A 22874-nucleotide genomic window follows, 5' to 3' on the forward strand; every position below is an offset into this window, starting at 1 on the left:
TATATATATTTCATAATAAATAACTGAAATGTGGAATTGTAATCTATATTATTTGATACTTGCTAAGTACTTGTTAAATTGCACTTATAATCACTTTTATGTATATGTAATATTCTACAATAAAAAATATGATTAAAAAAATCTCCCTAGCTAAGATTTTTCATTATTGATATGGGGGAAAATCAGTTTTATTCAAAAGGGCCACTGACTGCATTCTATTATTCCATGTAAAAGCTATATAGGGCTTATTGATTTTTGAAAATCAAACTCCTTATGGAGCTTTGTTTATCATAAATAAATATGAAGTTCTGGCTTGGTTTCCTTAGATCTGTTATCCCTAATGTCAGTTCAAGGACTCATCAACAGGCAACTTGGCAGGTGAAATCACTGCCCCCACCCCAATGTGGGATCTGACACCCAAGGGAATAAATCTCCCTGGCAATGTGGAATATGACTCCTGGGGAGGAATCTAGACCTGGCATCGTTAATAGAGAACATCTTCTTGACCAAAAGGGGAATGTGAAAGGAAATGAAATAAGCTTCAGTGGCAGAGAGATTCCGAAAGGAGCCGAGAGGTCACTCTGGTGGGCACTCTTACGCACAATATAGACAACCCTTTTTAGGTTCTAATGAATTGGAATAGCTAGCAGTAAATACCTGATACTATCAAACTACAACCAGAACCCTTGAATCTTGAAGACGACTGTATAAAAATGTAGCTTATGAGGGGTGACAATGTGATTGGGAAAGCCATATGGACCACACTTCCCTTTGTCCAGTTTATAGATGGAGGAGTAGAAAAGTGGGGGTGGGGGGGAGAAAAAAGAAGGCACCCAGTGTTCCTTTTTACTTTGGTTGCTCTTTTTCACTTTGGTTTTTATTCTTATTGTTTTTGTTTGTGTGGTAACGAAAATGTCAAAAATTAATTTTGGTGATGAACACACAACTATATAGTGGTACTGTGAACAATTGAATGTATGCTTTGTATGACTGCATGGTATGTGAATATATCTCAATAAAATTGAATTAAAAAAAAGGACTCATCAGCAGGGAACTTGAGGGATAGTCTGGTTTGTTTTCACAGTATGCTTAAAAAAACCCATAGAGGTTCTAAGACAGTGCTTTAGGCACCACTAGAGGGTGTGGGTAGGTGAAGAGAGAACAGCAGGCAGGGCTCCAGATACCACCACCCCCAGCCCCCACCAGAGCAGCTTTGCTTTTCTATCTTATATTTTCAGCTTCTAAGTAAGATTTCATTTCAGGAAGAGTTTGCTGATCCAACCCTTTTGTTTTACAGTTAAGTCTTGAGTTTGCTACCTTTCCTATTTGAAATGAGGGCTTTCTCTCTAAGTTCTGAACACTAATCCCTAAGAGCCTGATTTCTCTGGGACTTCAAAATGCCATTGTTTTTTATTACTACCACTACTGCTACTATTTTACCATGTGCATGTTCTCCAAACAGCAGCCAGACCCTCCTAAAACTTGTTGTATCACATCACTAGTCTGCTAAAACACACTCAAATGACTCCCCATCTTGATTGGTAAAAGCCAAAAGTTCTTCCGATGGCCTACAAGGCCCTCCAAGATAAGTGCACATGCACCCCAGCCCTGATCCGTCTCACACACATTTCTCCGACTTCATTTCTTACCTTACTTTTGACTGTTCTACATGGCATGCACTCTCCCACCTTGGGGCCTCTGGACTTGCTGTTACATCTGCCTGAAATGTTCTTCCCCAAGATACCCATATAGCTTGGTCACTTAGATTCTTTCAGGTCTCTGCCGAGATGCCATCTTCCCAAGAGGCCTTCTCTAACCATCTTACAGCACGCCCCCCCTTCCCTAATACCCTTATTCTGCTTTTTCTCCATGGCTTTTATTATATTGATTTATTTATATGTTTATTGCCTGTTTCTCGTCACTAGAACATAAGCTCCCCAAGGGCAGTGACTTTGTTTTTTGCACTTTTGAATCCCTGGCACCAAAAGCAGTGCTTGGCAGAGTAAACATTCAAATGTTTGTTGAATCGCCTTTTAGTCATTTTTTTAAAACATTTCCTTCTAAGTGCCTCTATAGGGAAAAGCTAAACAGGCACTTGAGGCTTCTAGAAATATATACTTCCCCAACTTTCATGGATTTGCCATAGAGGCTTCCAAAAAGTAATTCCATGTCAGGTCTATACTTCAGTCTACTAGGATTTGAAGTAAGAGGGGAATCCAGTCAACACAACCTCCTCTATTGCATTCAGGGACTTGACTGTCAGCACTGAATTCCTTCCCTCCCCATCTCATCTCAAGATTCTCTTTTCTCACAAAAAGGTCAGGGATCCCTGGAATACCATGCTGTGCCTTACACAGGGAAGGTACCCAGATTGACAAAATTTCAGCCTTGGAAGCAGCCCACACCAAATCTCTCAAGGGTGCAAGTGACAATAAAAATAGAAAGCCTTCTCAATCACAGAGTTGTATCTTGTAGAAGCTTTTATTTTGGTGATGGAAAGAATGCAGTAAATGGAATCTATACTGATTAACATTAGGCATGCACCTCTACCTGAAACCACTGTTAAGTTTTTGACTGGCCTAAATCTTCACAACTAATTTAGGAACATCTTTGAATTTTTTGTACCCTGAAATACAGGGTAAGTTAACTTCTTCTTGTGGCAGTCTAGTAATGAGAATTATGTTTATTGCCTAGATCCCTTATTAACTAAAGGCCTCTAGACTCACAGGTGGCCTGTACTGCCTCCAGAGACCATACTTTACATAGGTTTTTAAGTAAATCATAGTATAGGAGAGGGAGATAAACTAGAAAGCTGAGGTGTACAGTTTGAACACTCCATAGATTTTTTCCAGCACTGATAGTCAAACACTAGATAATGAGGCCTATAGTTACAGTACCAAATTACTCTCCCGCCACCACTGCCCTTTGTGACACACACAAAGATGTGTACCGATCTCCCCTGAAATCGGAAATGAATCCACACAAATGGCAGCTGTTACCTATGTAGTCCCATTGTCAAATTACAGGAGGCAGCTAATGGGACTTAGAGAAAAGCACAGTCCCACATACAGTAATATGCATCTAATAGTTTTCCATTCATCTGTCAATTATTTTTCACAAGATTAGCATTAAAAAACACAACCAAATACATATATGACCCTCAAACCCCACACAAAAATAATTGGTCTCTGTTCATGCTCAGATGACAGGATGTCCCAAGAGTGATAAAAGGTAGGAACCAATCTCCCTGTAGCCTTTTCTTCAACCGTCCCATCAACAGCTCTTCATTTCTTTAACTACCTTCCTTTTCCAACGAGGTAATGCCAAAATCAATCAGAAAGGCTTTCTGAGAAGACTGGCTTGGATTTCTGGGTCTGTTCCAGTCGATTCAAGATGAATTGGCTTGTATCAATGAAGCGCTCAACGCAGTTCACAAAACAGGCCTCAGCCCGACTGTCCAACTTTGGCCCAGGCTTGTCCATGCACTTCTCCTGTTCAGGACAAGTTAAAAGAATCACAAAGGGAACTTGTGCTTAGAGGAAGAACTTCACCCAAAAATCATATCTATGTTAACAGTTAACATTTGGCAGTTTAACGTGTCAAGAAATTTTCCACAACTCTACGGAAGACATGCTATTTTTAGTCTTCATTTTACAAAGATGTAAACCGTGGTACAGATACTTTGCCAAAAGTCATAGGGCCAGAAAGTGGTGGAGCTGAGATATAACAAAGCAAGAAAAATGGCAAAATACAAGTGAATTCACTGAATTTGGTTATTAACTCCACAATGTTGCTTTCATTAAATACCTTCACATTGCCTACATAATAAAAGGTAAAAGGATAAACCATTGCATCAAGACAACCTACAACCTACCAGAGAGAACAAAACCTATGACCTGAGATTTTGTAACCTTATCTACTTAGCCATTTTTGACTTAAGTCAAAACGAATGGAAAAGTGTTGAATTTTCCTAAAGGGTCCATAGCTACAGATTCTTACAGTAGTCCTTAATCACACCCCCTCCTGGCCAAAATGTAAAGAATCACAGAGTTTAACAGAGTCAAAGTACTCTATTCTAAGGCAGACAAAAGTTAAGTAAGCATTTGTTCAGGGTCATGGTTCAGCAATACCGTAAGTTTATGGGAAAGGGACTATGGAAAGGAATTACTATATATAGTTCAAGTGGTTTAAATGAATTTCCTTCATTATTCTCTGCTGTGTATACAAGCCTCAGACTCTCCAATTCCAAGGGAAATTTATCCTTGGCCTCTGAATTCTGTGTTGTGTATGCCAAGGGAGGGCAGTACGCTGTCCTTGGCAGCCAGAACACTTTGATCCTAAGCTGCAAATGCCTTCCACCCTTTTGCCAAAGTCCCCTTACAGGGAATACTACGTTCCTAACCTTCAAACCGGAAACAGCTTGGTTATTACACAACAACCAACAAGAAGGCAAATAAGTGTATGTTTGGGAGAGATTAAACCACTTTCATGGTGGGCTAGAGCATTCATTTCTCACGGGGCAGGGTTAGAGCAACTGGGTGATCAAGGTAAACCCTGAGGAGTCCACAAAGAGCAGATTCACTGACTCCCTGGGACTCGGCTTCCAAAAATAAAATCCCAGTACTGGGTTCTATGATCAATCTTGGCGACCAGCATTAGGCAGCTTCTCCCTCAGGTGCCTCAAAGTGTTGGGTGGGACCGCGGCATAAGTTTTCTCGGATCCCCACTCCTCCGCACCAACAAAGCTGAGGTCCGGCGTGACAATCCCTTGAGAAATGGAGTCACCCTTCTTTCCGGCTCGGCCTGAGGAACCTGAAGAAACCAAGTAGTGCTGCCGGGGCCCCTCTCCTCCCCCTCCCGGATCCCCGACGGAAAGCAGGTTACAGTGTCCAGGTCCCAGCCCCAGGATCCTCACCCAACAAAGTTCAGTCATCTGGTGCACCAGCTGCTGAAAGCGCTGCTTCTGTGTCTCCACCTCGATAAAATGCTGCAACTGCGGATCCACGGAGCCCAAACCCGCCGCGGAGGAAGACGAGGAGGAATCCATCCCAGCGCGACCACGCGGGCCGAGACCGACTCGGCATCAACTCGCCGACCTTCGCGTGTCTCCGCGACGGAACCGGAACCACAACCCGCCGGCTCAGGGACCGCCCCATGAGCTCACTGCGTCGGCGCAAGGCGGGGCTCGGGAGTCTGCCTGGCAGGCTTCCCGCGTCCCCAGCCTGGGCGCTCCCTTGCAGGGGGATGGGGTATGGCGTCTGGTGTCGGGCGTCCGAGTTCCTTCCCGTAGCTCCGCCGCGGCACCTTTTGTGCGCCTCACGACGTGCAGCTCAGCGCTGTGGCGCCGTCAGGAAGTTACTTCCAAAGATAATATAAAATCATAAAATAAAAGGAAGTTACTTCAGATCACGTGGCCTGTTCCTGGCGGGCCCAACCGCTCCGCCCCTACCCGCTTCTAAATTGGCCCGCGCTTTCCCAGTTACCAGGGTGGTGCAATCGCCCGGACTGCTCACCTCTTTAGTTCCCTACGGCATCCTGGGCCCTTGGCCCTGGTTCTTTGATGGAGTGTCTCTCTCCTGAGACAGTGAAATGAGGCTCTGGCAGAGTTTGTCTCCAACTTTTCAGATTCAGTCAAATATTTCATGTCTACTGTGTGCCAGGCACTGTGCTTTGGCTTGTGAATCCATCTTTTGATTCAGAGGCAGAATTTTCCGAGGGCTAGAGGGGTTAAATGGCGAAGATCCTGTAGAGTTCTCAAAGCAGGACTATATCAAGCCAATGCCACATAATAGTTTTCTGGAATACTGAGACACGGCGCTTCAGGAGCTTGCATGATTAATCGAGACAGCAGAGACCTTCATGCTTTCTAGTAATTTTATTGTATCAAAAACACCCTCCCCTCCCATTTTTATGACACAGCTTTATTCTTGCCATATTCTGTCCCCCAGCCCTACCCCAGCTCTAACGCCTACCCAAAGAGAGGTTGGACCCCTTTTGAGGCTATTTACAGCCCTCCCCCAAAATGTTTCCATCCAAAATTCAGTCCGTCTCAATACTCTTGGGACGTTTCCTCTCTGGAGGGCAATACCAGGCAAAAATAATACCTTGGCCTTTGCTCAGAAGGCACTATCCCAGGGAACCAAAGAAGAAAGGCATTCCTAGATGTAGAGAGGGGCCTTTGTGTATTCAGTAGGAGCACAAAGCCCCCAGGGACTGAAAGCCTGGAATTTCCTCAAATAAAGCAAAATTGGGACTTGGAGAGGAGTGGAACCAAGAAGTTTATTGGTAAGCTCAGGATTCTTCGTCCATGACATCTAGAATGTTGCTGAGAAGAATTTTGAACGTAGGACGTTCATCTGCTTTCTAAGACCAAAGAAAAAGTAGAGTGTTACAGCGGGCTAGAATCCAGAGTTCAAGCAAAGTGCCGTGATTAAGCAGCAAATGTTTATTAAATAATACTCTAAGTCCAGCAGCATACCCTGTCGATTACCAAAACATAGGAAAAGAAATATAGGCTTGCCGTAAAGTCCTTGTGCAATTTACATCTTTAATAACTCAGGTTATAAGTGTATTAAGAACAATTTGACTTTAAAATGGTTAATTTTGAGTTGTATATGTTACCAGAATAAAATGTTTTTTTTTTAAAAAAAGAACAATTTGCAGATTATAATTGACAAGTATACTGATTAAAACTGAGGGCAAGTTCATTACATAATTGTACACCAATGCATTCTTATTTTGGATCCTCAAATGAAAAATGGCCACCAAACAAGTTTAAGAGGTCAACAGAACTGAAATCCTATAAATTGTGAGATTTTTTGGTTTCACTTTAAACATTGTTTCTATCACCCAGTATCCAAAGTTAACAAAGGGATTAACATTTCAAAACCATGGGCCTACGCTGGGCAGGGTTCCTGGGGATCTGGGACCTTTTATTACTGTCTGGCCTCCAGACTTAGGCTCTTTTTGACAGCCATTGTCATTAGGCCCCTGGGATATTTGGTGGTTCAGGGCACACTCATTCCAAAATGGTCTCAATCTGTCAGAACAAAAGGGTCAGCAATTCCTTGGTATTTTGAATCAGTGGTTCTCAGACTTTGCTAAGTATCAGAATTTCCTGGGAAGTTTAAAAACAGATTCTGGGTCCCACTCTGGGTCCCAGGATCTCTGGGGATGAGGCCCAGTAATCTGTACTTTTAAGAGTTCCCCAGGGATTCTGATATGCATCCAGGTTTGTGAGCCACTACTTGAAACAGGCTGGGGAAAAATACCATCTGAAATAGCAGAGTGAGGATGCCCTAGTTGTGAGAGAGCATAGCCAGTCACCCTTAATCCTGCATCACACAGGAGAGAGAAGGGAAATGGCTCCTTTCTCCACACTTTCTTTGTGACCTCTGTCATTTGTTCCAGGGAAAGGAGCCATGCTCTGAATCTAAATCACCACTTTTCACCTCATCAGGAGGGCTCCAGATTCACATATGTGCTTGTGGGGCACTATCTTTCCATAGGTTTAGTGGGGCAGAACTAAGAGCTGGGCATTGATTTCCTATGAGAGATTTAGGTTGCCAAATTAAGGTGGCCAAGGATCTACTGAAAAGTGGAGACAGCACCTCTGGAAGAACCCAGGGTAAAGGTAGTGAAGCATTTTAGTAATGGTAGGTCAGGCTCCTTATTTCCCAAATACCACATCCACCCACATATTCCACAAGGTGCCATCTATTGTTTTCTAAAGTACTACCTATTTTAGTTCTCTTTAAGGCCTAGGGTTAAAAAAATAGAAAAACAAAAACAAAATACCTCACTTAGGACCTCAGCCAGAAGAAGTTGGCAGCTAATAAAGTAGAAGAAAGAAGGGCCAATGGCTTCCAAATGAATGAACACAAACTTGAATTTTTTCTTTCCTAATGTCTATACACTTGTCTGTGTGCCTTTGGCAGCCTGCTTATGCTAGGTGACATGGCTTTACAACACCGGCTCTCCCTAAAACTGAGTTGGTATTGGGGTCTTCTAATGATACTATAGTGAGACTTGGGGTGAGCCTGGGAAAGCCTGGGGCTATCAGAGGATGTGGGGTGCAGTCTGGAGTAAGGCAATGTGCACAGCTATCAGTTTGCCCAGCTGGCCTGCAGCTATGGAGAGAGGAGGTTGGGTGCTAGGAAGGTTACATGGGAAAGTAGATTCAAGGAAATGATTGAAGAGGTTGCAATAAAACCCTTACCTCATGCCAGCAGCTGTACATAATGGTATATACCCTCTCTGAAGCCAGATGAGGCCTGTAGAGACGTAGGCCTTGGGCAATGTGTTCAGCAGTCTCACTGTTAGTAAATCTCTCATATGGCATCTTCCCCAGAGAGTAAATTTCCCACATCAAAACCCCTAGAAAGGGGGAAAAATGTACTTAGTTGTTTTTCAGTCTTTTGGGTAATAGGGGCCCTAGTCCTTCTAGAACAGCCTCAAAGATCAGAATCAGCTGTCACACCCTCTGGGCTTTTTTGCACTTTGTACAAATGTCTGCTTTAGTTCTGACCGCACTGGATTGTGATAAGGGCTGCACTAGACTATCAGCTCATCTAGAGGAGGGACAGCATTTTATGTGTCTTTGTAGTTATAGGGTCTGGCAGTCTCTGCTGCATGATCAGCATTCAGAAATGTCCAATAGTGAATGAATTGTTTCTTTCCTCCAATATATTGTAAATTCTAAGAAGGCAGGGACCATATCTAGTTTACTGTTTTTATCCCCAGCAAACCTTGCAGTACCTGACATTTCATAGGCATTCCCTAAGGATTCAATGAATGAGAGCAGGAACAAATAAGTCTCTCTGCACAGGCTGCAAACTGTGCATTTTCCCATTGCATTCCTCTTCCTTTGAGCTGTGTAATCTGTAGAATCTTATCCACTCACCAAAAGCCCAAATGTCAGATTTGCTGCTGAACTTGCTATACATAAGGACTTCTGGTGGAGACCACCGAACTGGAAATTTGGAGCCTACTGAGCTTGTGTATTCATCATCCAGGACATACCTGCAAGGGATTCAAGACTTGTTATAGTTTGGGTTTGGTGAGCTTGATATTTGCTTAAATTTTCTTGGCACAGTTGCAAAAGCTGCCCAAACATGTTTACAAGCTTTCTCAAAAGGCTCTGCTACCCAGTCAGTGTCTTTCACAATTTTTTTTTAAATTTTCCTGTTTTTCATACCTAATTTAGCTTTCCTGGTTGACAAAATGGCTATAGGAAGAATGGAGCCAAATAAGATCTAACAGTTGCTCCCTTCCTCTTTTTCCCATCCCCCTTTCCTTTCTCTGCTCTTCTACTTCCCTTCCTTGTATTCTTCAGTTGCCGGTGGAAATTAGACTAAGTAGGAAAGAAGAGTGGATGGGTAAGGTCAACAGGATTAACAGATCAAGATAAGGTATTGGGAAGATAGCCAAAAAGACATCGGGCAAAGATAAAGGGAGAAAGGAGAGGGTTATAACAATAAAATGAAAAGATGAGGGAAGTGAATTAAATAATTCAGAGGAAGAAGAGGGATCAAGAGATGGTGGAACACACAAAAATGAGAGAAAAAAAGAAAGGGACAGAATAAAAACTATAATGCCTGCTCATGTTTGTACTGTGCTACTTTTACATTTAAAGGGAAAGATGAAATAGGCATACTCACCTGGACAGGCCGAAGTCAGATACTTTAACAACTCCTTGATCGTTTACCAAACAGTTTCGAGCAGCCTGTAGCGCAATAGATCCAAGTGAGACTCTGTCCCTGGCATACAGATTAAAGGCACAAAGCTTCTGCCCACCAGCAGAATGAAGCCAGGGAAGCCTCATCTCTTTCAACTACAGACATTCTGCCACCTAATAGGAGTCAGCTGATGCCACTAGGAAGTTTTGATGCATTTTTGCCACATGTAAAGCAACCTGCTCTGTAGTCATAAGTAAAGCAGGGAGGACATGCAGAATGAGTTCATTCACATGGGCAATTCTGTGACACCAATTCCTTCAATGAGTGCTGAGCTAATTAGGGGGAAAAGGAAGAGAAGCTTTTTTTCCCCCCTGCTTTTCTGCCAGTGGAACAAGGGGCAATTTGAGCCTTGAACTGCCTGAAACAAATAAGGGCACAAACTCAGATGCCTCTAGGGGCCAGGCAGGCAAAGCAAAAGAGTTAAGTGGGGTGGGTGGAGATTGCAGGAAACTGGGGAGCACACGCCTGGTCTAAAGGAGGCTCCTCAGGTTCAGTTGACTGTTAGCATAGCCTGTGAGGAGATAGGCTCAGTGTTACAAGATGGTCCAGATTTTCAAGAAAAGTTGGACGTTCCATTTTTTAAATGTGAAATATCTCTTTTTAAATGTTTTCCAATACATAATCATTTAAACACACACATACACACACACAAACAAATGGACCAAATGCACCCACTGGGACAGAGGCAAACTTACTTTTAGTACTTTCTAGATAAAACTTAAATAATGGCACCTGTAACCCTCCCCATCAGTATATGATATATCTTTTACTGCTGCTTCCACACCCTCAGCCCTTGGCCCCAGGCCAATCCTCCTGAGGTCCCACCAGGTCTCGGTGAAGGAACTGCTTTGATTCCAGGTATTCCATGGCTTCACAGACATCCTTGCACATCTCCAGTAGCTGCTGAGTCTGGAAGCGGTGGCGCATCTCCCTCAGGTAGTTCAGGAGGCAGCCATTGGCCATGTACTCAGTGATGATGAAGATGGGGCGCTGTTTGGTACATACGCCATACAACTGCACCAGCTTCTCATGGGAAAGATTCCTACAGGAGAGAGAGGCAACGAACCAGTCCTCTTCTTCTGACTCTATATACTACTCATAAAGGGGCTGGGGAGGAAAGGGGTTGACCTAGGAGTAGAGCACCAGATTAGGGACCATAATAGCAAAATAACTTCCCTCCTTCCCACTTCGAACCCCAAGTGCTTAACCGTGAATGTAAGCAGGGATTTGGAGTCCATCAATAGAGCAGGAAACCAGTCCAGGGCTGAATGAACACTAAGACTAAATTAGAATCAGTCTTTCTTTTGACAGTCTCATTTTCTACTCTATCCCAAATGCTAAGGAAATGGTACACACCCATGATCAACACAATTCTCAACCAATATCTAAGGCAGAGAAATGATTACCTTAGAAGTTAGGACTCCCACAAAACAAAGGTTGACCTCAGGCCCTGGTCCCAAAACTTTCTCACTGTAAGTCACCTTAAACCACAGTGAGTTGTCCTGGTAATTACTAGACTCCAGCAACTGGATTGAGAGTTGAGTTTGGGTTCTCACTCACATCATGACTTTAGCTTCTTCAATGAACTCATCCTCAGACATGGAGCCTTCTCTGATCATTTTGATGGCCACATCATACTGGCCTCTCCATTTCCCATACTTCACTACTCCAAATTGTCCAGTCCCCAGCTCCTTCAAGAATGTCAGGTCCTTTGGATCAATCTCCCATGATCCTATAACAACAAAACCTTGGTGTGAATCTTTTTTGTCATGTATGTATAATTACTACAATAGATAAGAATCCCTACTGGGGGTAGGAATAGGGCACTTGTAAAAAAGGAACTTCTCAGGAAAACTAATAAATCTTTGCTCATGGGTAAGTCTCACAGACAGGTTGGATAGGTTACTAGTTGGAGGAATCTGGGAATTTTAGGTAGAAGTCATAAGACAGGAAACATGGACTAGGCAACATCTCCAAATCACTTTATGAGCCTACATTTTTGCAGTCCCAGTAGGAGCCACTAGAAGGAGATAAACCATTAAACATCTTTGCTTATCTCTGTTTTGACCTTCCTTGAGGTAGCTGGTGCAGAACAGTACTGCAAGGACACACACTCACGGAGGCAAGGTCTAATTGGGTTTGCCAAAGGTGATCCTTACAACTGGCCAGCCCACCAGATCCTTGAGAAATAAACAGTTACCATAGCCCAGGCCTGCCGTGGAAGGCGCATTCTTGTTTTGTTGAGACACTGGATATTTGAGCCTGGATATGAGTCCTGAAATGTGCAGAGAGGATCAAGATGTTGGTGGAGCGTGGGGGTGAGGCGTCATACATCCTCACTTAAAGCCTCACAGTCCCTATGTGCATCTTTCCAGTACATTTTGAATCCCAGGAAATCTCCATGAACCCACATTCTTCTAAAAGTTTTTCATCTCACAAGAATTCTCAGGGTTGATAAAAAAGAAAATGCTACTTCAAACACTCCCCCTCCAACTAAAAATACCCCACCTCCCAATGCAGGCTTACCTCAAATCCTACCTTCTCAATTAAGCTTTCCCATGTATTCTTGCCCTCACTAGTATCTCAGCTTTTTGAATTTCTATACTTAGAAACTCTTCTGATGTTTTTTTCTAACCTGTGTGTTCTTTGAGGGCAAGAACCTTGACTCATAATTATCCTGTGCTCTTTTGTAGTACCAAGGAAATTGGTGAGCACACAGTAGGAATTCAATGAATACTTGCTGATTCATTAATCACCAGCATTTAAGTCAACTGATCAATCACCAAATAAGAAGTCCATCTGGTGTAAAGTCTACCTTTGACCATCTCTTTACTTGACCTCTATCCAACTAATTCACACTGCCCTGTGAGGCTTATTCTTCCACTGCTCGCCTCATCCTCAATTGCTTCTCCAGGTGTTTGTAACACTCTGCTTCTCAGTGACCCTAGTACTCACCTGCAGAGTTATGTTGATGGTAGTTAATGAGCTCAGGGATGGTGCTGAAAAGGTGCTTCTCGGCCAGGTAATACTGGCTCTGAGGCGTGGAACACACAACATAATGACGTATCACTCCTTGAGGGTCCCTGAAGAAGTGGATGTTCAGTCAGCAACTTTGGAACTAGGGTCAGTTGAACCCAAGAAGTGAAATGGGATGAATTTTGAGTTGAAGGGACAGAGGAAGTGGGGAGAGGCACACTATTAAGGAGCTACTGGGAGGACATCCCTTTCCTTGGTCCCTAGGGTCTTGGAGAAGTAGCACTCACCCTGTAGATTTAGCAAACACAGACACAGTATATTTTCCAGCTTTGCTGGAATCTCTGACAATGAAACCTCCTTCTTTCCCCTGAAACAATGAAAAAACAGTGAAGGTAGGTGGAGGGGGTCCTCACACCTGTTTCCCACCTGTCCAAACCTGAGAGAAACTAGAACCACCCCTGCTTTCACTGCAGAGTTCCACGCTTGAGCTGCAGCCTCATTGCTTTTGGTACTGAAAAGTGTTATTGGGACCCCATAGGATGGCAGTGTTGACATCACCTTGCCTGGAGATGGTGGGCAGCAGCAGGTCCTCAATTCAAGATCCTTGCTTATTGGCTGTGCAAGGAGAATACTGTTTGTCCTCACATTTGGCTTGTGGTGGGTCCCATACTTACCTCTTGCTTTAGCAGTTGCTCAGCTTGACTCCGAGTCATGTGCTTGGAATACCACCTGTAAAGTGAGAGTGTTTGACGGACTCCTAGGGCTTGTGGTAAGCAGCTGGGAAAATATAGCACCCTCCAGTGCTGTCCGTGCCAGTGACTCAGTCAAGTCATTTAAACCCCATTTATTGAAGGTCTGTCATATATGCAGAGCACACTGTGTCCCTTTACCAAATGCAGATTAGCACTAAAGGTTCATGGATATAGAAAGTAGAGGGTGAAGACAGACAGCAGGGAAGTGATTAGGAACTGGGGCACTCAAGGACAGCCCACTTGCATGATTAGGGAGTAAAGGGCAATGCTAGATGTTTGATATTTTTACCCTTTCAAATGTTTCCTATCAGACAGTCAACTCCCTCTTGTGGTTTGATTCTTCTGAATTGGGGGAGGAGAGGCAGTGGCCTCACTAGCTCCCTTAAGCAGAGTGGGTTTGAGGTGAGGGTAAGAAATTGGCACTAATTAGGGGTGGTGGCATCAACTGACCCAGTTGTCACTGGTTTTAATTTATATCTTGAAATTAAAATTTTGTTGAAAGTATAAAAAGATATACACGATATTTTGGTCCTCCTGGAAGACTGTGTGCTGGGAGTACAGCATACTCACTCATACATTTCTATGGAGTCTTCTGCTTCGGTGACATAGTTATTAGGGATGTATCCTTCCTGCCTGTAGATGAGACAATGCAATAGATCATACAGCATCTCCCCATCCTTGGAGAGAGACAGATTCATATACCTATATCCCTGGGCTCAGAACTAAGCTATACATATTGTATCCCCCCCCAAACAGGATCATGTCTTTGGTGCAAGGTTAGGCCAGCAAAGTGTGTCACTTCTGCACTTGTGGCATTGATGTTGTGCACAACATATGTGCCAGACCCTACAGGCTCAGAGTGGTGGCAGAGATCATGTGTAGCATGACACACTAGCAAGAACTTGATGGGAGGCCACATTCACTTTGCCTAGAAAGAATGATTTCTGATCAGGACACTGAGTAGGAGAATTACACTGCAGGATTTTGCACATGTGCGGGGTGGGTGGGCACAAGGCTCAGAAATGGCTTGCACACACTCACCCATTTTTATCCCGTGCCCTCCACCATGGTAAGTTGCTCTCCTCCAGGATAAAATACTCTTCACCCTTCCGCAGCTGTAGGTCATTCGCATTCATTGGCATATAATCATAAAGGGCCACAACCTTTTTCAGCTCACTTGAGGAGACAGGGGCTGCTGTTGGCTCAGGGGGCAGTGGCTTTTTCAAGATCTGTGTAGATAGGAGAAAAAGGAGAGGGTTTGGTTAGATATAAAGTATTCTCATCTCTCCCTCCGGTTCTCTGGATTACCAGAAATACCATTCTAACCGAAATCAGGCATAACAAAAGGTTTTCTTTAGCATTCAACAACCATTTTTTAAACATCTACACAGACATTCTCAATTTACCTAGTGCACATTAAAATCACCTAGGGACTTTTTTAAAGCCTGACTCCCTGGCAGTCTCCCAGACCACTTACATAAAAATCTCTGTGAATGGGACCCAGACATCAGTATTTTTAAGCTTCCAGGGCAAATGCCATATATATCCAAGGTCAGGAAACGTGCTTGACACTGACCTGGTAAGTGGATCTGAACCTTGGTTTCCTTATTTGTAAAATTAGCATAATACTTGCCCTGCTTACTTATGATATATGAGAAAGGGTTTTTTAGACCTCAAAAAGTAAACCAAAAATCCAGTTTTAAAGTAAAATGTTACTGGGATAATCTGGATGTTCACTGTTAATTTCTTTCAACTTTCTGTATGTTTGAAAATTTTCGTAATAAAATAAGGAAAATGCCAAGCTTTGTTATGGTGTTTCAAACAGGTGATTGGCTTAAATTGTTGCCAAGAGCTACCTAATAGCCCTCTACCTCTCCAATGAAGAGGAAGTCCTGATTAGTAGGACAAATCCCCTGTCTCAGCAAGAATACTAATTAACATTGCCAAGTCCTAGAGGAATTCTAAGACTGGTGTATTTCCAGGATGTGACTGCAAATGTCTATCTAAGTGGTAGCAGCACCCAATTTCCCTGTATACCTGGTCCTCCTCAGGAGTTGGGGGAAGAGGCTTTTTGGTTTTTCGGTGAGAACTCCCAGGTTTTAAGCCTGAAAAACAAGAAGCCAGTGGTGATATGGAATGTATTTTAGGGAAGGGCTCAGCAACAGGTTTGATAGGGACTTTTCTCTCATACCCACATAACTTTAGGCAAGTTAGAAAAAAGTCTGGGTGGTCTTGGCCCCATGCCAGGGCACAAAACTTGGAGAGCAGGGCACCAGTTGGGTTTCAGCCCCCAATAGACCCCTCTCCCAGGCCCCTTTGTTCAGGGGCCAAAATATACAACCTTGTGTAGTGTCCCTGGGTTTGATAGACCCTTGAGAGAGTGATGGAAATAGAGTTGAAGGAGGAAGAAATTATACTACTTAGATTTCTTACTTCCATTCCTGTTCTCCAAAATTTGGCAGCCCATAGCATTTTTGGCTGTCTGAGAGCAGCAGAGATACTGCCCATCGATCCAGAAACAAGGGTGGTATTTCTGTACCAGATCACTGTTGTACCGGATTACTGTAGCAGGAGAGAAGAGAGAGAGATCACATTTGAGGGAGAGATCACAATGAGGGAGAATCCACCATTTGCCAGTTTTCCTCTTTGAGCTTAGTGGTATGCTTCCAACAGTGTTCCTTCCTCATCCACCCTGAAGGAAAGCTGACGACAACGGTTGGCTCACACGACTGCCCTGCCTGTCTGTGTGCCCTGGCCCTGGAGAGTTCCTGTGCAGGTTTCTTCAGTGGTCTGTCATGATGAATATCTCTTGACCAACATGAAAAGAATATCTGATGTCTCCAGAGCCCAAGAACAGAAATATGTTATCTATGTTTTCCCAGTAGCCATTACAATCTTCCTGTAAGGCTGATTTGATTATGGTGTTCATTTTCCAGATAAGGGAAACAATGTGCCCAAGCTAAATTCTCACTACAGCTTTTTTAGTTTGCTTTAATTTTATTGTGGTAAAATATATATAACATGAAATTTGCCATTTTAACCATCTTTACGTGTACAATTCAGTGATATTAATTACATTCACAATGTTGTGCTCCCTTCACCACCATTTGTTACCAAAACTTTTTCATCACCTCAAGGAGAAACTCTGTAGCTGTTAAGCAATAACTTCCCATTCTTCCTAACCCCTGCCCCTGGTAATCTGTATTCTACTTTCTGTCTCTTAGCTATTGCTTATTCTTGGTATTTCATATAAACCAAATCATACAATATTTGTCCTTTTGTGTCTGGCTTATTTCACTCAACATGATGTCTACAAGTTTCATCCATGTTGTCACATGTATCAGAACTTCATTTCTTTTTGTGGCTGATTAAGATTTCATTGTATAACACTTTGGTTTTTAATATATCAGTATCTCAGGTCCCTGAGTGACCTTTTAGGGATACTTGCCTTAGGAAGAACGTCAGGATTAGGCTTTCTGTGTTAAAAAGAATAGTCAACAGAACCAAGATCAGGGGCAAAACTATTGGTGCCAATGAAGGTGATTCTGCCTCTAGAATAAGCAGGGCTACAATCTTTCTAGAGCCACTGAGGTGGGCCGTGGTCATTGCAGGAGGTACGCGTAGCAGCTCCATTTTCCTCACAGGGTTGTGAGGTTCAAACAGTCTCCAAACATTTGGAGATGCTAAGCTAAGAGATGAAGTCCAGAGTTTGCCCCAGGGAATCTACGAGAGGACCCCCAGATGCTTAGAGAGAAATGCCCTAGGAGAAAAAAGCAATGATGCTTTGGAGCCAAGTGATAGGAGCTAAGGCAAAAGCCCAGAGACATTTTGGAGAAAGCCATTTTGAAACACAATGTGGGAGCAAAGGACCAGCAGATGCCAGCCAGGTGCCTTCCCAGCTGACAGAGGTGTTCTGGATGCCATTGGCCATTCTTCAGAGAAGGTATCATCTTGTTGATGCCTTAGTTTGGACACTTAGAACTGTAACCTTGTAACTTAATAAATCCCCTTTTATAAAAGCCAAAAAAAAGTCTCCAAAATACTTTGCAAAGAGTAGAGAGGTTTACAGATAGGAGGAATTAGTGTTACTGTTTTTAAGACTGTGACATTTTAAGAATTGCAACATCAAGTCATTTAGAAAAGCCATCCAGGGGGTCACACGTTGTCAGATAACTGAGAGAAGCAGACATGAAACAACTGACAGTAGTAAGCACTGGGACAAAGACCCAGGCTGGTCTAAGAACATTCACACTTTAGGAATACACATTTTAGCGTTTACTACTAAGAAGAATCCCTGCTTACCTAAAAACAAAACAAAACAAAACAAAACAAAACAAAACAAATACCTTCCTCGGTAGAGACCAATGTGATTCCTTAAGAGTACTGGTCATATACCACTCACTTATGGCTTTGAGTGGAGGCCTGGAAGCTTCTAATGGCTGAGTGCATTTTACAGGCAAATAAACAGCACTTCTGTTTATTTTTCTTAAAGTGCTGCCTTGATGCTTTTCTAAACACGGATTTGAAGACTTTTAACCTCTCCCCCCCCCCCCTCACTTTTTCAGCACTCTTCTTCACCATTGTACCAAGATCAGGGTGGTGAGAGCTGTTCAGATGCAGTGCAGGCAGTAAGGGGATGTAGAGAATTAAAAAACAATAATGAAACTGACTAAAATTCCATTCCTCTTTGTTGTTACCATGCAATGGTAATTCTGGACAATGTCAGTGATAAAATATTAGGGCTGATTTTTTCCCAGCACCCTCACCCTCAACTCTCTCCCCTCATGCCACTAACCTTCACCAAGGGATTTGAAGACCCTTAGGCCCTCTGTGCCTTTTGCAGGGCTGGGCACCAGTAGACATGCTAAGAATACTTAATTGACACCTAGCTAATCTGATAAACTAAGCTATGCTAATATGCTAATAAAAGAAAATAAGGTTTCCTCCCCTCTCCAACCCTAGCACACTCAAGAACCCTCCCTGCATTCCTAAATAATGGCTGCCTCTTAAGAATTCCCCTGTAGATGACACCCCTTCTTTTGTTGGCTAATCCAGAGCTGGTATTTCCAGCTACTTAGGAGAGGATGGCAAAAGCAGGGCATCCTAGTGGGAGAGCTAGGGAAGACTCTTTACTTCACCAATACACAGGGCCAGCATTGTCTGAGAAGAACTAATGGTTTGTGCATATTCTCTAAGTACTTGATGGGCTGATCTCTTGTGTCCATATTTATCATGATTATGTCTATAATTGTGTTTCAAGCATGAATCAACATTTCCTCCCCATATGGGTCTACAGAGTTCCACCAATGCCACTTTAATTCATTTTGGTGAGCTTGGGTTACTTGCTTGTTTTTGAAGTAGCTATTAGGACAGGCTCTTTTGAGCTTTACCAAACAAATATTGAAGATTGAGTGTAAACAAATATCTGTGGTGCTGTAACATAGAAGTTCCCATTGCCATGTTGAAGGAAATGGAAGGAGAACATCCATGGCTAAGTCCTCAGGGATACCACCCCTGCATGGAAAGAGCCATTTAGAAAAGATAGCAGCCAGATATGAGGTATCTGAGGTCCTATTTTTTAAGTTGAGGTTTAGCTTATACATAATAGAGTGCACAGGTCTAAGGTGAATAGCTAACCACATTCGTCTACAATGATTTAACCATCATTCAGATCCAGCACCTCAAAAGGCTCCCTCATTCCCCCTTCAAAGTAAATACCTCAGGAGAAGTAACCAGTATTGTGATGAGGTCTCCCTTTCATGTTGGTGATGTTCAAATGGTGCATTTCACCAAGAGGTGGATAACCTGTCACTAGAGTGGGATTCTATGGCTTTTTGGGCATCCCACTAATTAGCATTGCCAGCATCTGGGGCTGACCTGGGATTGTTAGTTACTTGCTCCTAAATCTCCCAGCAACCATGGTATTTGTTGGTAGGTGCCTACTTTGGGGCTCATGTTGTCAGTTCCACCCAGGTCTGGAACAACTAGAAAAAAATGCCTTCAGTAAACCATAAGGGAAGAGAAGGCTAAATAACACCTAGCCACTCTACCTGCCCACATTAATGACTCAACTAAAGTGGTGTGGTGGTGTTTTTGTTTGGTTTGATTTGACTTTTAGCCTGGTGTCATCTTACTTACCTAATGATATTTCACAGCAGTGCATTATCAACATCTGAGTAAATAAACCAAGTTTATAATCTGGATATTCTATCTTTGGTCATTATTCATACCTTAAATATAGTGGGCACTCAGTAAAATTTGTTGGGTTATGCTATGACTGGTTTTGATATCAGTATTTGAAGTATAAAGGAGCTAACTTGAACATGCCACACTTTTTTTTTCTTTGTTTTACCCTCTTGCTTTCCCCCTATTTCCAAACTAAATCCTAGCTGTCTATCAACATAGAGCTCAAGCTGATGATGGTTGTTTACGTCCACAGAAAAATCAACCAATATAACTCTCTATTGATCCCTTTCTGTGTACAAGGCACTGTATGTGGCACTGTGGAGAAAACCAAAGAAGTACAAATTTATATGCCCTCTGGAGCTCCTATCTCAGTCTCTTGCAAATATTTCTCTGGCTTGAAAATGGCATATTGGCTAAGAGCATGGAATCTGGAGCCTGTGCCACTTACTGAGTGCCCTTAGGCAAGGTACTTAACCTCTCTGTACCTTAGTTTTCTCATCTGTAAAATAGGATAATGAAAATAATTGCCTCATATGGTTAATATGAAGAATAAAGGAGGTCATATATGTAATGAATTATAAAAGAGGCCTGGATCATAATAAGCACTATTGAAGTGTTTTCTCATTTTGTACTCCTTAGGGCTAACACAGGCCCCTTTTCTCAAAACATGTCAAGAATTGTGTGGCACAGGATTTCACCTATTTGTAATATTCAACATGGCCTTATCCTAGAATATTTTGCACCTAACTTCAGGTGGAATTTCTGGGCTTGGAAAACAAGAAGCATAAAACTATGTAATAAGCTTGGGCTTTGGAGTCATAAGACCTAGTGATGCAGTAAGAAAACGGATTCACCACTTATTGGATTTGTACTCTTGAGCAAGTCACTTAACCTCTGTGAGCCTCAATCTCCTCATCTGTAAATAGAGTAATAATAATATATATTTGATAAGGTTATTGTGAGCATTAAATGAGCTAATACATTTGAAGCACTTGGCACAGAGCCTGGCACATAGTAAGCACTCGTTAAGTGTTAGTTATTATTATTGTTGGTTTTAGCCCAAGGTTGCTGTGAGAATTAAATGAGATAATAAATATAAAGTCTCTAGCGCAGTGTCTGACTCACAGTAAGAATTCAATAAATGACCCTTCTCTTTTTTTCTGCTCTCTTCTTTCAGGTTGAAATACTTGGTGATTATTATTTTAGCCAATCAGACTTGCATTTAAGGGAATGAACAAAACTGGTATAGCCAGCCACTGAGTATCAGAATCTAAATGTTTATTAAGACAAAGGGCTGTCATGCAATAACCCAACCATACTGTTATCAGTCTGCCATCCTTCCTGTTTCTCTACGCAGCCTTTCCTGATGTCAACTCAACCAGTTAATCTCTCAGTCACTTGACATGTGGCTATATATATACACAAATATGTGTGTATGCATCCTGTGCTGCAAGAACTTACATACAAGTTTATCTGAAGGCACACTGTATAGTCTATGTGAAATGTTGAAACTATGTTCAAGTTTATGCCCTCAAAAAGCAAGGAAAAGATCAACTTCTGGGGAAGATGGCAGAGTAGGGGGCTTCAGTGCTCACTCTTCCTCCAAAAACAGCTAAGGGATGGACAGAAACTGACTGAAACAACTGTTCTGAGGCTATAGAAGCCAGGGGAGCATTGTGCAGCATCCAGGGAAGAGGAGGATAAAGAGGCTGAGATACTGTGGTGAAAAAAAAAAACTGTGAGTAAATCACTCAGTGGCAACTGCCAGTGCCCATCCCCCACTCTTGAAGCTATCCACGTAAAGCCCAGGTACCTAGGTAGCTCCTGTAGATGGACAGGGATGTGGAAGCCCTCTTCCCCAAGAATGCAGCTGGGGTAGGGGTGGGGTTGGCCGAGTACTGATCACAATTTTGTATTGGTGAGTTTACATCACAGGGTCTTGGTCCTTTCAGCCCACCTGTGCCACTGTTTCAACCCCATCCCTGACAGAGGCAAAGGCAGTGGAGAGTCAAAGAAGCATGGTGGACATAGGGCTGTGGGGAAAAGTTTGCAGAAGATCACCATCTTCTGGGCAAGCAAGGAAAGTGCCACTTTGGGGAGCTGTCAAAAGGATTTTGGTGTCTTTCCTGACCCTCTCCTCAGAGCTCTTTGGAATTGGTCTGTGCCACCTTTGTGGATCCCTGGCCCTGTTTTGGCTGGGAAATATTGACTTGGAAAGTCCTCTCTGGGGTGACCCACCTCCCAGACTTTGCCTTGTAGGCAAAATCAGCTAGAGCCAATGAAAGCAGAGTAAAAAAAATATAGAGAGAGGCAAAAGAAAAACAAACAGAACAGATCAAGATTCCAGGAGAAGGATCAGAGGAAAGGAAGCTTTCTCCTGAGGGTGAAACAACTGCAGAAATAGTGCAATCTTAAAAATTCTACCACATACCCAGGGCAAGAATCAGATAAAGAAGAGCAGGAAAAATCTGATCAGTCAAACATAGGCAATTCTAAAGGTCTAGAATAAGTTGAACCAAGGATCAAAGAAGAGCCTTAACACAAAGCCAATCAAAAATAAAAACCTAGGTAAGAGAGAGAGGCTGACCTTCAGAGTAAACTCATTAAGATAATCTGATGCCTAGACGTCAGCAAGAAATTACAAGCCATACTAAAAAACAGGAAGATATGGCCCAGTCAAAGGAACAAATTTAAACTTAGGAGGAGATACATAATTTGGAACAATGAATAAAAGATATTCAAATAAATCTCCTAAATCAATTCAAGGAAATGAAGGAAAATATGGCTAAAGAGAAAAAGGATATTAAGCAGAAACTGGAGGTGGGGCAAGATGGCAGCATAGGGAGGAGTGGAATTTTGTTTGTCCTCTAGGACAGCTAGCAAATAGCCAGGAACTGCCTGGAACAATGGTTTGGGGGATTTCCATGAACAGATACACATCGTACACCAGTCTGGAATGGGTGGAAGGCCCAAGATCCACAGTGCAGAGATAAATGGGAATGTTCTTATATAGATTGTGGTGGTGAATGCATAACTATGTGATTATACCAGGAGCTATTGATTAGTCACACAGGATGGATTGTATAGTGCGTGAATAAAACTGTTTAAAAAATAAACAGAAAGATACAAGTGCTAGAGAAGATGTTGAGAGAGACATATACCTATTCACTGTTGGTAGGGAAGTAGAATGGAGCAGCCCCTCTGGAGGGCAGTGTAGTGGTTC

At 42.7% G+C, this 22874-nt stretch overlaps 2 protein-coding genes across 2 annotated transcripts in view; both read right to left on the minus strand.

The window, feature by feature from the left end:
- Positions 1-2454: 2454 nt before the first annotated feature.
- TIMM8A (translocase of inner mitochondrial membrane 8A) lies at positions 2455-5145 on the minus strand. The gene is made up of 2 exons (XM_037821574.1): positions 4916-5145; positions 2455-3491 (listed from the first exon to the last, which is right to left on the minus strand). The coding sequence occupies exons 1-2, from the start codon at positions 5045-5047 to the stop codon at positions 3330-3332; spliced, it is 294 nt and encodes a 97-aa protein (XP_037677502.1). The 5' UTR covers positions 5048-5145; the 3' UTR covers positions 2455-3329.
- Positions 5146-5852: 707 nt separating this feature from the next.
- BTK (Bruton tyrosine kinase) overlaps positions 5853-22874 on the minus strand; it is a 37244-nt gene continuing 20222 nt past the window's right edge. The window contains exons 6-19 of the mRNA XM_037821935.1: positions 15899-16027; positions 15503-15570; positions 14507-14694; positions 14036-14098; positions 13388-13442; positions 13001-13080; positions 12693-12820; positions 11938-12012; positions 11298-11469; positions 10563-10779; positions 9660-9724; positions 8903-9021; positions 8219-8376; positions 5853-6363 (exon numbers count right to left, since the gene is read on the minus strand). Of these exons, the coding sequence (XP_037677863.1) occupies positions 6292-6363; positions 8219-8376; positions 8903-9021; positions 9660-9724; positions 10563-10779; positions 11298-11469; positions 11938-12012; positions 12693-12820; positions 13001-13080; positions 13388-13442; positions 14036-14098; positions 14507-14694; positions 15503-15570; positions 15899-16027 (1589 nt within the window). The 3' untranslated portion in view covers positions 5853-6291. The remainder of the gene's footprint in view (positions 6364-8218; positions 8377-8902; positions 9022-9659; positions 9725-10562; positions 10780-11297; positions 11470-11937; positions 12013-12692; positions 12821-13000; positions 13081-13387; positions 13443-14035; positions 14099-14506; positions 14695-15502; positions 15571-15898; positions 16028-22874) is intronic.

Source organism: Choloepus didactylus, chromosome X (assembly GCF_015220235.1).
Source record: "Choloepus didactylus isolate mChoDid1 chromosome X, mChoDid1.pri, whole genome shotgun sequence".
NCBI classification, from domain to species: Eukaryota; Metazoa; Chordata; class Mammalia; order Pilosa; family Megalonychidae; genus Choloepus; species Choloepus didactylus.